Source organism: Symphalangus syndactylus, chromosome X (assembly GCF_028878055.3).
Source record: "Symphalangus syndactylus isolate Jambi chromosome X, NHGRI_mSymSyn1-v2.1_pri, whole genome shotgun sequence".
NCBI classification, from domain to species: domain Eukaryota; kingdom Metazoa; phylum Chordata; class Mammalia; order Primates; family Hylobatidae; genus Symphalangus; species Symphalangus syndactylus.
The window spans coordinates 48,268,143-48,285,334 of NC_072447.2; the positions used below are offsets into that span (position 1 = coordinate 48,268,143).

General features: G+C 37.0%; 1 protein-coding gene across 2 annotated transcripts; it reads right to left on the reverse strand.

The window, feature by feature from the left end:
* Positions 1-6,462: 6,462 nt before the first annotated feature.
* On the reverse strand, positions 6,463-8,913 carry FAM47A (family with sequence similarity 47 member A). Of its 2 annotated transcripts, XM_063634537.1 has the most exons (2): positions 7,020-8,913; positions 6,463-6,523 (listed from the first exon to the last, which is right to left on the reverse strand). In XM_063634537.1, the coding sequence occupies exons 1-2, from the start codon at positions 8,911-8,913 to the stop codon at positions 6,492-6,494; spliced, it is 1,926 nt and encodes a 641-aa protein (XP_063490607.1). In that variant the 3' UTR covers positions 6,463-6,491. The 2 variants fall into 2 exon arrangements, with proteins under 2 accessions (XP_063490607.1, XP_055123908.1); XM_055267933.1 differs by lacking the exon at positions 6,463-6,523 and having other exon boundaries at positions 6,806-8,913.
* Between the last annotated feature and the right edge of the window lie 8,279 nt (positions 8,914-17,192).

The window sequence follows — 17,192 nt, forward strand, 5'->3', positions numbered from 1 at the left end:
CCTCTCAAGTAGCTGGATTTTATGTGTAACTTTCATGATATTTTCACAATTGTCCACTAATTTATTGATGCTTCATTTGCATGCCAAATGGTGGCATTTTGGAAGAAGTATAAAAGACTACTATGTTTAATTCAACAAGTATTTATTGAACCACTTACATATTCAAGCTATTGTAAGGAACACAAAAGAGATTATGAAAATGGTCCCAGCCCTCAAGCAACTTTTAAACTACTGAGGATGACACATGAAACCATTAAATAACTATTTAACTGCTAACAACTGGTGCAGAGATTGAGTTGAGATTGAGAACTTCAGACTAGAGATAAATTAAAAAGCACTTGAATGATCAGGAAATCTTCATGAAAGAGGATGTCAATTTTGCTGTCATGGATGTAGATTTTAAAACAATATCTAACCAATGTATTTTATCACTATTAGCGTGATTGTGGCTATATCATGCAGAACATATATAAATGATTAAACCATGTCCTCAAATATTTTATAATTCAGGAGGATAAGGGACAAGTTCACAGATAACTCTCATATAAGGCAGAATATTATATGGTACAAGTAAAAAACATTAAAAGTATAACAACGTTCTAAGAAGGTGGTTATGACAAATAAATGAGAAGTTGTGGAAAACGACATGGTATTTAAACATGGCATTTTGGATGGTGTTCAAAAGAAAGGTTAGGAAACAGAGAAAAGTAGCTACTCCGGCATGAAGCAATAGAAATAAAAGCTCCGGAGACAAGGAACAGCACAGGCCTTATTTTGGATACAGTAAACCAGTAGTAAATAAATGTGAAAAATGAAATAAATTATCACACTGAGCATTGGCCTAAAATTCAGGTTGAAGCACTATTCTTATTTCTCTGGGTATGAAGAGCCATTGAAGGTCTAAACAGAGAATAACTTTAATAAAGCTGTGATTCAGAAAGATCAGTGGACCAAAAAAAATTTAATGGTGAAATGAAAATGGTGAATAACAGAAATAGGGAAATAAATTGCTTTGACCTCGTGTATTTTGATGCTGTTAGGTGCTTACAAATTAAGATTTGTTATTTCTTCTTCATCTTGAAACCTTTGTCATTACATAGTGTTGTAACCGAGTAAGTTATAAACGCCACACTCTGAGACTAATTCAGGAGTCCTTTATTGCCGGCGACCGAGAGACGGCTAGCACTCAAAATTCTCTTGGCCCCGAAGAAGGGGCTAGATTTCTTTTCTATACCTTGGTCTAAAAGGGGAGGGGGAGCCTAGCTGAAGCAATTTTTACAGTAGCAGAACAGGCAAAAAGTTACAAGAATTAATGGTTACAGAGATAGTTACAGAAAAATAAACAGTTCCAGGTGCAGGGGCTCAAACTATCACAAAGAGATAATGCATGGGCTTTGGGTACCATCCACTGAGCACGTCCCTAGGAGCTGCTGGTGCAGCTTGTCTCAATATCTTATCAGTAAGTGCATTCCTGGATGTGCTTGGAGTCAGCTTGCACTAGTTAAGTCCTTGAGGAAGGGGGGTGAGTAAGGGGCTGCAAGTGATGGAGCCAAAATGGAGTCTGTCTGGCTCTCTCAGCTAAGGGAGAGTCAATCAGGTTAAAACAAGGTAGGGCATCACATTAGTACCTCTCTATATTATTGATACTTGTTCTTGCTCAGAAGTCTGCTCTGCTGAAATTAATATAGCTACTTGACTTTCCTTCTGATAGATGTTAGCATGATACTTCTTGTTGCATCACTTTAGTTCTATCTTATATATCTACATTTATATTTAAAGTGAGTTTCTTGTAAAAAACATATAGTTGGGTTTTATATTCGATCCACTGTGACAATCTTTGTCTTTTCATTGGTGTATTTAAACAATTGACAATTAATGTGATTATTGATATAGTTAAATTAATATGTACGATGTTTTTTCTGTTCTTTATCCCTATTTTTTCTTCTATTCTTTTTTCCGCCTTTTGTCATCTTAATTCAGCTTTTTTTGTGATTCCATTTTATCTACTTTTTTTTTAGCATATCAGTGATACTTATTTTACAACTTTTTAAAATGGGTTGTCCTAGAGTTTGCAATATACATTTGCACTTGTTTCAGGTCCACCTTAAAATAACTTGATACTGCTTCCTAGGCAATGCAAGCACCTTTTAATAACACATATTCCCAATTTTTCTCTCATCCCTTACATCATTGCTGTCATTCATTCACTTATCTATAAAGCATAATCATATATTTTTGCTATGGTCATTTTGAAAGACAACTATCTGTTATATCACTAAAAAAATAAAATTAAACATTTCAATTTTATCATCACTTATTCCTTCTCTAAAGATCTTTTTTTATGGAGATATGATCATCTGACTTGTATAATTTTCTTTCTCTTTGAATATATTCCTTTAACATTTGTTGCAAGGAAAATCTACTGGCAGCAAATTCCCTCAATTTATCTCATCTGCAAAAGTCTTTATTTCTCTCTCATTTTTGAAGGATGATTTTGCAGAATGCAGAATTCTAGGCTGGTAGGGGTATTTTTTTTCTTCTCAACAATTTAAATTTTCACTCTCTTCTTGCATGCTTTCTGAGGAGAAATAAGATATAATTCTTTTCTTTGTTATTTTATAGGTAAGGTGTTCTTTTATTTCTTCTGGCATATTTTTTCAAAGGGATTATTTTTTACCCCCCCGCCCCCACCAAGGTGCACATGGTAATTTTTTCCGATCTTCACTGTGAAGATATAGTTGGGCTCCTGGAGGTAAAACTCACAGTAGAGTGAACATGCTTCCTAAGACTGAGTTCCCCTGGAGTTTGTATGTCTACAGCTGTCATATTTAAAGTTGAGAAACCAAGTTCATGCTAAGATGAGGAACAAAGTAAGAAAGTCCACTCTTACCGCTCCTATAAACATCATACTGGAAGTCCTAGTTAATGCAATAAAATCAGAAATGGAAGTAAAGGTATACAGATTTAAAAGGAAAAAATAAAACTCTTTTTGTTTTTTTTATTTGGGATGACTGCTTATGTAGAAAATTTCAAAGAATCAACAAAATCTTCTGGATCAAATTTGTGATTACAGAAAGTTTGCAGGTTACAAAGTTAGTATACAAAAGCAATTTTCTTTTTCTTTCTCTCTCTCTTTTTTTTTTTTTTTTTTTTTTGAGACGGAGTCTCACTCTGTCAACAGGCTGGAGTGCAGTGGCGCTATCTTGGCACACTGCAACCTCCGCCTCCCAGGTTCAAGCGATTCTACTGCCTTAGCCTCCCGAGTAGCTGGGACTACTACAGGCACATGCCACCATGCCCAGCTAATTTTTGTATTTTTAATAGAGTCAGGGTTTCACCATGTTGGCCAGGATGGTCTTGATCTCCTGACCTCATGATCTGCCTGCCTCAGCCTCCCAAAGTGCTGGGATTACAGGCATGAGCCACCGTGCCTGGCCCATTTTCTTTTTTATATACTAGAAATGAACAGTTGGAATTTGAAATTAGAAACACAATGCCATTTATATTGACACCAAAAACATGAAATACTTAGGTACAATCTAACAAAATATGTATAAGATGTACATAAAGGGAAACTAAAAAATTGATGAATAATTAAAGATGTCAACTTTTTCAAAATTGTCCATAGATTCAATGCATTTCCAATCAAAATTCAAAATTGTTTTGTGGATTTCAGCAAACTGGTTCTAAAGTTTATGCGGAAAGGCAAGAGACCCAAAATAGCCAACACAACGTTGAAGGAGACCAAAATCAGAGGATTAATACTATCTGACTTCAAGACTATATTGTTACAATAATCAACATATTGTGGTATTGGTAAAGAAACAGAAAAATAGATCAATGGAACAGAATAGAAAGTCCAAAAATAGACCTACATTAATATAACCAATTTATATTTGACAAATGAGCAAGAAAATTCAGTGGAGAAAGAATGCTCTTTTCAACAAAATGTGCTAGAATAATTGGACATTCATATGCAAAAAAATGAATGTAGACACAGACCTTGCACATTTTACAAACAATAGCATCAAGTGCATTGTAGACCTAAATATAAATGCTAAACTATAAAAGTCCCAGATGATAACATAAGAGAAAATATAGGTGGCCTTCGGTTTGGCCAAGACTATTTAGATACAGCACCATTAGCATAATCTATGGAAAAAAGTAGATACATTGGAATTCCTTAAAATTATAACGTTTTTCTGTGAAACATCCTGTTCAGAGAATGAAAATCAAGTCATACAGTGAGACAAAATATTTTCAAAACATATATAGAATAAAGAATTTGTATTCACAATACATAAAGAATTCTAGAAACTCAACTATAAGAAAACAAACATCTCAATATTAAAAACAGATAAAATATCTAAACAGACACCTCATGAAAGAAGATCTGCAAATGGAAAATAAGCAAATGAAGACATGCTCAACAGTATATGTAATTAGAGAATTGTAAACTAAAACAACATTATGATGGTTAATAGTATGTGTCAACTTCATTGGATTGAAGGATGCCTAGGTGGCTGCTGAAGCATTGTTTCTGGGTGTGTGCAAAGGGGTGTTTTCAGAAATTGACATGTGTGAGTCAGAGTACTGGGAAAGGAAACCCAACCTCAATGTGGATAAGCACTATCCAGTTGGCTGCCAACAGAGATAGAACAAAGGGAGCAGAAGAAGGGGGGTATTCAGCTTGCTGAGGTCTCTTGCTCTGACCATCCCTCCCCTTGTCAGAAGTTAGCTTTCTCTCTTCATGCCCTTGGTAATTGGACTCCAGGTTCTTTGGCCTCTGAACTCTGGGACTTGCACCAACAGGCCCCTGGGTTCTCTTGGGCCTTTGGCCTCAGACTGAGGGCAGCACTGTCAGCTTCACTATCAGCTTTTCTCAGTCCCCAGCTGGCAGAAGTCCTATCGTGGGAATTCACCTTTGTAATCATGTGAGCCAATTCTCCCTAATAAATCCCTTTTACGTATACATATATCCTATTGGCTCTGTCACTCTCAAGAACCTTGATTGATACAAACAATAAGAAACAACTATACAACAATTAAAATGGAAAATTCCAAAACACTGATAGCACCTAATGCTGGCAAGGAAGTTGAGTAACAAGAACCCTCATTCTTTGCTGGTGAAAATGCAAAATGGTACACCACTTTGGAAAACAGCTTGAAACTTTCTTACAAAACTAATATTTATAGCAGCTTTACTCATAATTTCCACAACTTGGAAGTGACCACGACATCCTTGAATAGGTGAATGGATGAACAATGTATGGCACATCCATTCAGTGGGATATTATTCAGTGACAAAAACAGAAAGACATAGATGAACTAATTTCACTAGGTGGAAAAAGCCAATCTGAAAAGGCTGTGTACTGCGTGATTCCAACTATTTGACATTCTGTAAAAGCCTGAACTATGGAGACAGTAAAAAGGTCAGTAACTTTCAGAGATTTAAGGGTTCTAAGGGAGGGAGGAGTAGACGGAGCACAAGGAATTATTAGGGCAGTGAAATTATTTCTCTGTTGATATTAACATATCAATATTAAAATATATACACGTACTATGTACCCACAAAAATTAGGAATACAAAATTTAAAACAAACAAACATGTATATTTATTTTCATGTTTGCTTTTCAAAAATTTTAATATGATGTGTTTAGGTGTGGTTTTCCTTATATTTATCATTCTTGTGGTTTGTAGCATTTCCTGAATCTGTCATTGGTATTTTCCAGCTTCAAGAGTTTCTTAGTCATTAGCTTTTCAAATATTGTTGTTGTGCCGTCTTTCTCTTCTATTCTTCTGTAACTCGAATTATACATTTTTATACTTTTCACCATGTCCCAAATGTCTCCTACACTTATTTCTCTGTTATCTGTTCTGTTTTTCTCTCAATAACTGGATAGGGATATTTTCTTCTGGCTTATCTTCTAGGCCGTTAATTTTCTCTTTAGCTGTCTAACATACTATTAAATCTATTTACTGAGTTCTTAAAATTGCTTATTGTATACTTAGTCCTAAAGTGTCCATTTTTCATTTTTTCAGTTCTCTGCTAAAATTGTCTAACTTGCCATTCCGTTTTTTGAAATATCACTCCAGGTAATTTTAGTTTTTGCCTGATATCTCAAATACCTGACTATATTGTGGGTCAATTGCAATGGTCATGTTTACAATTAATGTTTACTTCAGTTCTGTCTTTTCCTATGTCTGGTTATTTTTTATTCAGGATAGTATGTGCGGAAAATGTACAGATACTTTAAAACTCCATCTGATGTTAACTTCCTAAGAAATTTCATTTTGTTTCCCTCAACCAGATGTGCTAATGGAAGATCACCTTAATCATGTGGTAATGAGTTTATTATTAGAAACTGGGCTTCAGTCCTTGTTGAGATTGAGCTATTTCTAGTTCTCTCTTACTCTCAGAGAATAGCCCTTAGAGATATCAACAGAAAGTTTAGGTTGTTAAAAATCCAAAAATGGAATCCACAATGCTTCAACATTTATGGATTTTTTTATAGAGACCAGGTTTCACCATGTTTCCCAGGCTGGTCTTGAACTCCTGGGCTCAAGCAATCCACCCACCTGGGCCTCCCAAAGCGGGAAGGATTACAGTCATGAGCAAATGTGCCTGACCCTATTTCTCTTTTAAAGAATAATTCTAATAATAATAATTTCTGGTTTTATGTATTTTTACAAATAATTGACATGATGATGTAATATTCACAATGCTTCAACAATGTGAGAAGGTATATGTGAATATTAATCGCATAATTGATAAAATATATGAAATGATGAAGCCAAAGCAGGTCATTAAGAAATATTGATAAACATTAGGTATTGAATTTACAGATGTTGCCAAAGTTGTACATCCAGGGGGCCAGTCATCATAAATTATGATTGATGATTAAAATGAGAGCAAGAAATACCCTATTGAGCAGTAAATTGAAAAGCGCCTAATCTTCTTCCGATGACTCTACGATTTCTTTGTACTTGTAAAATATCATTGCACGTTGAATAGGAGTCTTAACAGAGTCATAAGTCCATCCCTTCCTGGCAAACAGCCTTTCGAGGATTCCAGGCATTTCATAGCCCTTGCTTAGAATGAAATCCTTAAAGGCAATTGGTCCATAAAGATCGTCAAGAACGTCAGGTTCATCAGGCTTTTTAAGTAAGAGCTTGGGGTCAGTCAAAGGTTCATCACTTCTTCGCTTTTTCCACAACTTTGGCTTGAGGTACCATGCTCCATACCTCATCTTCACAGGCTGAGCAGTATAAGAATTCGATGGCGTGTGAAATTTCCTGCCCCAGTATTTTTCCTGTGAGAAGAATTTGTCCTCATCCTTTTCATCTAGCTCCATGCTGTACTTCAGCTCTGAGGAGCACTCGTTTACCTTCTTAATCTTTTGGTCGTCATGGGTTGCTCTGTACTCGGTGGTGAAGTCAAACAGATTCCAGATTGTTTCTTCATCAACTCCCAGGTCTGCAGCCCACTTGAAGAATTCATGGAGTTTTTCTGATGTGTATCGATATTGAAGAGGGTCAGAAATGCACTCTTTTGTGCTTGGCATATCTTCCTGAAGCAGTTCTTTCATGCGGGATGCTCCAATCTTGGGAGGCTCCAAGAATTGATGGGACTCTGGAGCTTTGGGAGGCTCCTGGCAGAGACTGGACACTCGACGAGTCTTGGGAGGCTCCGGGCGGAGACTGGACACATGAGGAGTCTTGGGAGGCTCCGGGCGGAGACTGGACACATGACGAGTCTTGGGAGGCTCTGGGTGTGGATGGGACACCGGAGTCTCGGGAGGCTGCAGGCAGGGTTCCTCACAAGGGCATTGATCAGGCTCGGTGGGTTCCTCAGTTTTCTTCACCCGGGCCTCACAACGATCCCATACGTCCTTCAGCGTCCTCCCAGGATCCAGCAATTTCAGCACGTCTAGTAGGAGATTGGACATCTGAGTAGTGTCGGGAGGTTCCAGGCAGAGATGTGACAGTCCAGTCTTGGAAGGCTGCGGGCAGAGACTGGACCCCCGAGGAGTCTTGGGAGGCTGCGGGTGGAGACTGGACCCCCGAGGAGTCTTGGGAGGCTCCGGGCGCAGATGGGTCACTCCAGTCTCGGAAGGCTCCGGGTGGAGACTGGACCCTGGACGAGTCTTGGGAGGCTGCGGGTGGAGACTGGACCCCCGAGGAGTCTTGGGAGGCTGCGGGTGGAGACTGGACCTCCGAGGAGTCTCTGGAGGCTCCGGGCGCCGATGGGTCACTCCAGTCTCTGGAGGCTCCGGGCGGAGACTGGATACCGGAGTCTTGGGAGGCACTGGGTGGAGATGGGACACGCCAGTCTCGAAAGGCCGCAGGCAGAACTCCCCATGGGGATATTGAGCAGGCTCAGTGGGTACCTCAGTTGTCTTCTCCCGGGCCTCACAACGAGCCCAAGGGTCCTCCAGCTTCCTCTCAGGATCCAGCTGTTGCAGCACCTGTAGTAGGAGATCTGGAGGCAGATCTTCTCCCAGATTGGGGTACATGGCCAAGGGATGCTTGGCCATGAGCTCGGCTTCCACTTGCTCTACAAACGCCTTCCGTGTTAGCTGCGCTGGAGAGAGCTTGGAAAATAGCGCCACTTTCTTGAGCAGCTTTTTCTGCCGTCGTTTGGGGTCTGCTTGGGGACCTCTGACAGATATTTTGGGGAGTAAAAACTCGTCACGGTGACAAACGAGCGTGTCTTTGGGAGATGGACAGCCGTAGCGGAAGTCGTCCATGCCCTCCCTCACAAATACCCAGTTCTGGGTGTCCATGGATGGGAACCTCAGGCGCCCGTGCTTGCCCTTTGCGAAGCACTTGGAAGGCAGATGGTTACAGTACCGGGGCTTGGAGTCCATGCCTGGGGACATCAGCCGGTCCTGCGGCCTCTGGTCCCCCATGGTGGCTCTCGCTGGGGTGCCAAGTCTCCAACTTCTGCGGTTCCTGATCTCTGACGCTCTAGTCGCTAGGAGACCGCCAGCCACGCGCAGCCCAGGTTCCTTCCTGGAGGCGGAGCAGGGCTGACATCACAAGCGCAGCCCAGATTCTAACAGGTGTGTAGTGGAATCTCATTCTGGGTTTCATGTGCGTTTCCTAATGACTACTGCTATGAACATCTCTATATTTGCTGATTTGCCATCGTTATCTCTCCTTGGTTGAAGTTTCTGTGGATCTTTTCCCCATTTTTAAATTGTGTTGCTGGATATCATATTTAGTGATGAGAATCCTTGCTGTGTTCTAGATGTAAATAGGTTATCAGATATATGATTTGCACATTTTTCACTTGGCTTTTCCCTTTCATTGTCTTAACAGTGTCAAAGACAAATTTTTTAATTTGATGAAGTCCAGTTGATCAACTTATTCTTTTATGGATTGTGCTTCTTTTGATGTATCTATGAAAACTTGGCCTATCCAAAGGTCAAGGTTTAATTTTTGTAAACAGCACAAGATATAGATCGAAGTTTTTATTTATAAATGTACCTATTGCTTACATATATCTGATAATTTTAGAATTATTTTTGTAAAGACTAAATTTTCTCCACTGAATGACATTTGGAAATTGGTAGAATATCAGTTGTGTATATTTTTTGAAGGTCAATTTCTGGACACTCTTTTCTCTTCCATTGATTTTTCTGTCACACAAATTTCACACTCTGTTGGTTACTTTAGCTTTATAATAAATCTAGAAATTAGGCTGTATTAGTCCTTTAACAATATTCTTTTATAGTTAGTTCTTTCTAGGTCCTTTGAATTTCTTTTTTTTTTTTTTTTTTTTTTTTTTTGAGACAGAGTTTCACTCTTGTTGCCCAGGCTGGAGTGCAATGGCGCGATCTTGGCTCACTGCAACCTCCGCCTCCCAGGTTCAAGCGATTCTTCTGCCTCAGCCTCCCTAGTAGCTGGGATTACAGGCATGTGCCACCACGCCTGGCTAATTTTGTATTTTTAGTAGAGCCGGGGTTTCTCCATGTTGGTCAGGCTGGTCTCGAACTCCCCACCTCAGGTGATCCGCCCGCCTCGGCCTCCCAAAGTGCTGGGATTACAGGCATGAGCCACCGCGCCCGGCCTGGTCCTTTGAATTTCTATAGAAAATTTTTAAGTCAGTTTGTCAATGTCAAAAAAAGAAAGTCCTGTTGGGAATTTGATTAGGATTCTGTCGAATCTATAGATTAATTTGAGGATAATTGGCATGTTAATAATAGGAAATCTGACCACTGAGAAATGTACAGCTTTCTATTTGTTTATGTGATTTTTCATTTTCTCAGGAATATTGTGTGTTTTTTAGTGTATGTGCCTTTCACATCTTTCTCTCTCCAGATGTTCCCTAAATATTGTTTTTCATACTATTGTATGTAGTTTTTTTTAGTTGCAATTTCCAATTTTTTGTTGTTGGCATATATAAATATTGATGTTTGTATACCCACTGGTATCATACAACCTTGGAAAACTCACTCATTATGTTCAGAAGCATTTTTGTATATTTCATTGAATTTTCTATATACATGATAGTGTCATCTGTGAATAAAGACAGTTTCCCTTCTTCCTTTCCAATCTGAATATCGTTATACCCCCACCAGTCCAGTTGCAATCCTTCATTTTCCTTTAAATAATATTAGTTAAATTTTTATCTCTCTTATAGTGCTTAAAACAACACTATGAAAAGCATTTTTACAAAAAATTTTAATTATAGACAAATTCAGCCTGCATTATTTCTTAAGCATATCATTTTCTCATCACATAATAATTTTTTCTGTACATTCTTACTCATTTTTTAAAAGAAGGTTTCTTACTTCCCTTGTTAGGTGCAGCTGAACAATGTTTTCTACCATTACAAGCAGGTATACCCTAGTTCCTCCTTGTAAATGAGGTATGATCAATGCCTCTCTTGCTTTTGGCTCTTCCTCTGTAATATAGACACAATGTATATTCCTCTTAGGTTTCTCATTAAATCAAAGAACTAGATTATGTGTAAATCAAGATAATATATATAACATGACTTTGTATAGTGTTTGGAACAGAATAAGCATCCTGTAAAATATTGTTAATTTATATAGTATTACTACAGTTTGAAAATAAAATTATTCTACATTTGATGTCTATATAAAGGAAAAGCAACGTCATACATTTACATATCACAAATATTTTCATTTATTGATTATAAGAATCTATGTTAAAGTCTCAAGATATTTAGTAGATTTCATAATGTGAGGTTGGTAAGACCAAATTTGTTATGGATTTATTTTTAACTTTCTTTTTATTTCCTTTTTTATTTTTATTATACTTTAAGTTCTAGGGTACATGTGCACAATGTGCAGGTTTCTTACATATGTATAAATGTGCCATGTTGGTGTGCTGCACCCATTAACTCGTCATTTACATTAGGTATATCTCCTAATTCTATCCCTCCCCCCTCCCCCCACCCCACAACAGGCCCGTGTGTGTGATGTTCCCCTTCCTGTGTCCAAGTGTTTTCACTGTTCAATTCCCACCTATGAGTGAGAACATGCGGTGTTTGTTTTTTTGTCCTTGTGATAGTTTGCTGAGAATGATGGTTTCCAGCTTCATCCATGTCCCTACAGAGGACATGAACTCATCCTTTTTTATGGCTGCATAGTATTCCATGGTGTATATGTGCCACATTTTCTTGATCCAGTCTATCACTGATGGACATTTAAGTTGGTTCCAAGTCTTTGCTATTGTGAATAGTGCCACAGTAAACATACGTGTGCATGTGTCTTTATAGCAGCATGATTTATAATCCTTTGGGTATATACCCAGCAATTAGATAGCTGGGTCAAATGATATTTCTAGTTCCAGATCCTTGAGGAATCACCACACTGTCTTCCACAATGGTTGAACCAGTTTACAGTCCTACTAACAGTGTAAAAGTGTTCCTATTTCTCCACATCCTCTCCAGCACCTGTTTCCTGACTTTTGAATGATCGCCATTCTAACTGGTGTGAGATGGTATCTCATTGTGGTTTTGATTTGCATTTCTCTGATGGCCAGTGATGATGAGCATTTTTTCATGTGTCTTTTGGCTGCATAAATGTCTTCTTTTGAGAAGTGTCTGTTCCTATCCTTTGCCCACATTTGATGGGGTTGTTTGTTTTTTTCGTGTAAATTTGTTTGAGTTCTTTGTAGATTCTGGATATTAGCCCTTTGTCATATGAGTAGGTTGCAAGTATTTTTTCCCATTCTGTAGGTTGCCTGTTCACTCTGATGGTAGTTTCTTTTGCTGTGCAGAAGCTCTTTAGTTTAATAGAAAAATTCCATGGACTGTATGTTACATTCAAGAGCCAATGCTTCAACAATTCTCTATAACAATAACTAGGAAGCTCATATGAGTACTCACTTATCTAAAATGCATGAGAGTTTGAAAAAAATCTTCTATATTCCAAATAATCCCAGAAAAAAGCACGTATTGAATCTCCTAAAGTTCAGTTGGGCCTATATAAAATTTTTCATGTGCCTGTTCATTAAAACAGTTTTTGTTCCTTAAAGCCAGTTCATTTTTTTCACTTTTCACAGTAGAATATTATACAAAGGACTCACATCTAGAATACATAAATAATTCTTAAAACTTAATAAGAAAACAAAAAATGTACAATACACAGTAGTTTAACATGTATAGAGATATATAGCTAAAGAAATAATTATAGATGTGTGTATATATTGGTTAGTATGCATGCTTATGTTTTATAGCTCTGTCTCTGCTGAGAAACTAGGAAAAAATGACACCCAAGTAACAAGAAGTACATCCAGTGCCCAAATCTTGGTTTCTAAATACCATTCTCTCAAATAACAAAAGCAAAACAAAACAGAGATATCCTTGGAGACATGAGTAATTCTAGACCTGGGGCAGTGAAAACACAAGATGAGCCTGGAGTATTATGTAATGCCAGAAAATATGGAAGTTCTCAGGAAACAAAAGAATAAAAGCAGATCACGAGCCAAACGGAAAGAGCACTCAATGGCCAAAGTTAAAACAATTCAGGCAACAAAATGAATTAAAATTTAAAAATTATAACACAGTATAAAATAAAATATCCACGAGTCCATACTGATATAAATAATTGTACACATAAATGAGGAAACAGGTACAAATATTTTTACAAAGAATTTCAGAAAATGTACAGGGATATTCCTCCCTTCAGCAGGTGGAAATTAATTGTCCTCCCCAGGGTGTGGGCTGGATTCCAAAAAGCAAAATATGGAATGGGAAAAAATAGTGACGTTTTAGGGGAGAAGCCTGGCAGTTCTCTCCTTAACCAAGTGATCATTGTTAATATCAGCACTGGGAGGTCGCATTGCTATCATGCACTCCTCTGATAGGATGTGATGAGAAAGACACTTCACTTCTGTAGGATTCTCCCCTAAATTCCCGAATCCTAGTCTAATGAGGAGAAAACATCTAACAAACTCAAGTCCAAGGACATTTTACAAAATTCTCAAGTACTCCTCAAAACCATAAAGGTCATGGGAAACAAGTAAAGACTGAGAACCGGTCATAGACTTTAGATTAAAGAGACATGAAAACTAAATTCAATGTGGTAGGCTGGGTTGGATCCTGGCACTGAAAAAGGACATGGGAGTAAAAAAATCTACAAATCTGAATTAAGTCTGAAGTTTAGTTAATAGTAATATTTCAATGTTAATTTTTTAGTTTAAATGCATGTACAATGTAAGGTATTAATTTTAGGGGAAGCTGAGTGAAATGTGCATGAAAATGCTTTGTACAGCCTTTGAAAATGTTTCGTAAATCTGAAATTATTCTAAAATAAAAGGTTTCCATTTTAAACTATAGATTGCATCATGGTGAATTATCAACAATCACTATTAATCATACAAGAGAGAAAGCTGCAGCTTCTTTAAAATGCATACTTGTTGCCCCCCCATATACAGTAAATCATATTTTTTTTTTCTAAGTGGAGCCAGTAGTCTACATTTTACATGGTCTTTAAATTATACACACCAATATGTAAGAATTACTTTTCTAAAGCCCTGTGCCTTTTATAGGCCCAAAAAACTTTCAAAGAGATTAAAAACCACAGTAGTAATGGTATTATCCAAAGTAACCAAATTTGGGGAAAATTAAATTTCTGCATATACTAGATGGAGCCTGAGAACAGAATAATTCCCTTAGGTAACATGTACATACCTGGTGGGCCCACAGGATAATGAAGTCATGATAGAAGAGTAAAGAAGATACAAAGTTTGGTGACTGGCAGTGAAAAAAAAAAAAAAAACTAGGAGTGAAAGCAACTTACTTGTGCAAACTGCCCTTCTTGGGTTGAAGAAAACTGACATCACTGTAGAGTGCAGAGAAATTACAACTGGCCTGTTCAGTCAAGAAGCACCAACTGCCTTAGTATGAAGTGTTACTCCAGAAATGAATAGTGTAGCTGACAAGCAAAACCAACACCAACAAGCTAATAAAGAAATGTTCAAGCAAGTCAAAATGCTCTGAGTGGAGCAGCATGTAATGAATGAGCAAACAAGGGAATGAGAACAAACAATGAAAATCAATGCGGTGAAATGCATTGGTTTAGTGGAGCCTAAGTATTCCCAGTCCTGACATCTTTGTATGCCTCTGACTGCTCTTAGTTACCTACAACTTTTACTGCAGACTTAACTCAGGACACCATTTTCATGCTCCAGCAGACTCAAGTTATCTGCAACCTTGCTGTCTCTTCTACCCATACGCAGCACCTGCCAGCCTTTCTCAGATACCCAATCTTGTTCACTCTGATCCAACCATCTTTGGAATTCTTTTGCTTTTATTAGCTCTTGCTAAGTTGACTTTCTGTGATGGTTAATTTTCTGTGTCAACATGGCTAGGCTATGATGCCCAAGTATTTGGTCAAACAGTCTAGATGTTATGCCCAAGTATTTGGTCAAACAGTCTAGATGTTGCTGTGAAGGTATTTTTTGGATGTGATTTCACATTTTATATAGTAGATTTTGAGTAAATCAGATTTACCCTTCATAGGATGGGTGAGCATCATCCAATCAGTTGAAGGCTTTCAGGAAAAAGACAAAATTCTCCCAAGAAGATGGAATTCTCCCTCCATACTGAAACACAGGAATCTGTTTGAGTTTCCAGCCATCGGAATCAGGACTGCAACATCAACTTTTGCCCGAATTTCTAACCCACAATCAGTTCTACAGATTTCGGATTTGCCAACCCCCACAGTCGCGTAAATGAATTCCTTTAAATTTCCCTCTGTCTCTCTCTCTATATATATGTATATATATATGAAATATATAAATTATATACATTATATATATTTATATATAGGATAATAGAAAATAGTTGAATATATAGAATATAGAAATAATAGGATATATATCCTATTATATATTATATGTAATAGGATATATAATATATATAATATAATATATGTAATAGGATATATAATATATAATAGGTTATATATATTATATAATAGGAAAAATAGGATATATATATTATATTATATATTTATATATAATATATAGGATATATAATATAGCCTATTATTTCTATATTCCATATATTCAACTATTTCCTGTTATCCTATATATCACCCTCCTTTCACTCTCTCTCTCTCTACATATATGTAAAATAATAGGAGATATGTATAACTCCTATTATTTTCTTATCTTTCTGGAGAAATTTGATTAATATACTGTTCATTTTGATCATTTTTCTACCAGTAACAATGTACTTGTCTTATAATGAGATACACCGCAGCAATTTTACCAGTGCTGCACCCACTGACAGTTTTTCTCAGCAAGGTATAAAATATAGTTAAGACCTAAGAAATAATAGAGACTTAAAGATTTCCATTTTGTTCTTTGAATAAAAAGGCATAGAAGAATTATTCCATACCTTGGCTGAATTATCAGAATCACTTGTGGCACATCTTAAAAGTATATATGCCAAGGCTCTGCCCTGAGATTGCTGAATCAAAATTCCTCCCATTGATAATGATTTACAGCCAAGGGCTGAAGTCCCTGGATACATAATAATTTGATCACAGTATCTCAGACAGGATATAGTCCAGCACTAGTGATATTAATAAAGAACTTGAGGCAAAAGAGAACAAATGACTTACACAAGTTCTCAAAAAGTGAAAATGAACAATGTCAGGCTAGTATTTTTATATTTCTAGAAGATTCACTCTAGTTCCTTGTATAGATAAATTATAGAAAAATATGACCGTATTCCTGTCTCCTTGCATGCATACGTATCACCTGGTCCATTCAATTCACAAATATAAATAGAATGTAATATTTAGAAAATAATCGAGCAGACACAGCTCTATTTTATACGGTGGTTCAGCTACAAATGAAATTATCTAGTATATAATTAGAGGACTTACCAAATGGCTAAAATCTTGACAATTTTGTGTATGGTTAAAGTAATAAAACTTTGAGGACAGGTAAATGTTACTGTGTCATATCCTCTGATTTAATCAGAAAACACTGGTCTCACTTTATTATTGATGGAATTGTGGTAGATGCATTCAACAAGCTGTCATAAATCTTAGCTTATTTTCTAGTAGCTAGCAAAAAAAATCCAGAATCACTTCATATCATGGATATGAATAATTTAGAATAATCAATAATCTTGGTTGTCCACGAGTGCTGTCTTAATCTTATTCTTTGGCTTTGAATGCAACATTTGCATCTTTTACAGAATTCAAAATTTACAGAGTACTGTACATATACACACATGACCAGCTAAAAGCCATGTTCTCAATAGTGTCCACTTTACCTGGCTAATGTCCAACGTGTGACGAGCAGGCAAAAATATGCAATATTAGTATTATTTACAGACAGATTGTTACAATTTTAACCTCAATTTTGAAATACGGGCTGTTAATTCTATGTTAAGACCACAGCTCTTAAAAATAACATGCATATATACACATATATTCATACCGCAATTCACGTAAAGGTCCAAAGTGTAGCCGGTTTTAAAGTTAGTGATCAAAGCCTAATATGTATAGGCAAATGTATGTACACAATACACGTGTGAACACACCACAGTTTTCTAAGATATTATTGAACCTGTAACAAAGTGTTGAGTTGTGATTTTATAAAAATAGTTCTAATATTATGTTATTACCTTTCTGTTCATTTGACGCAACAGTACTCCTTTACAAAGAGTCTGAAGGGTATTCTACATCAACCA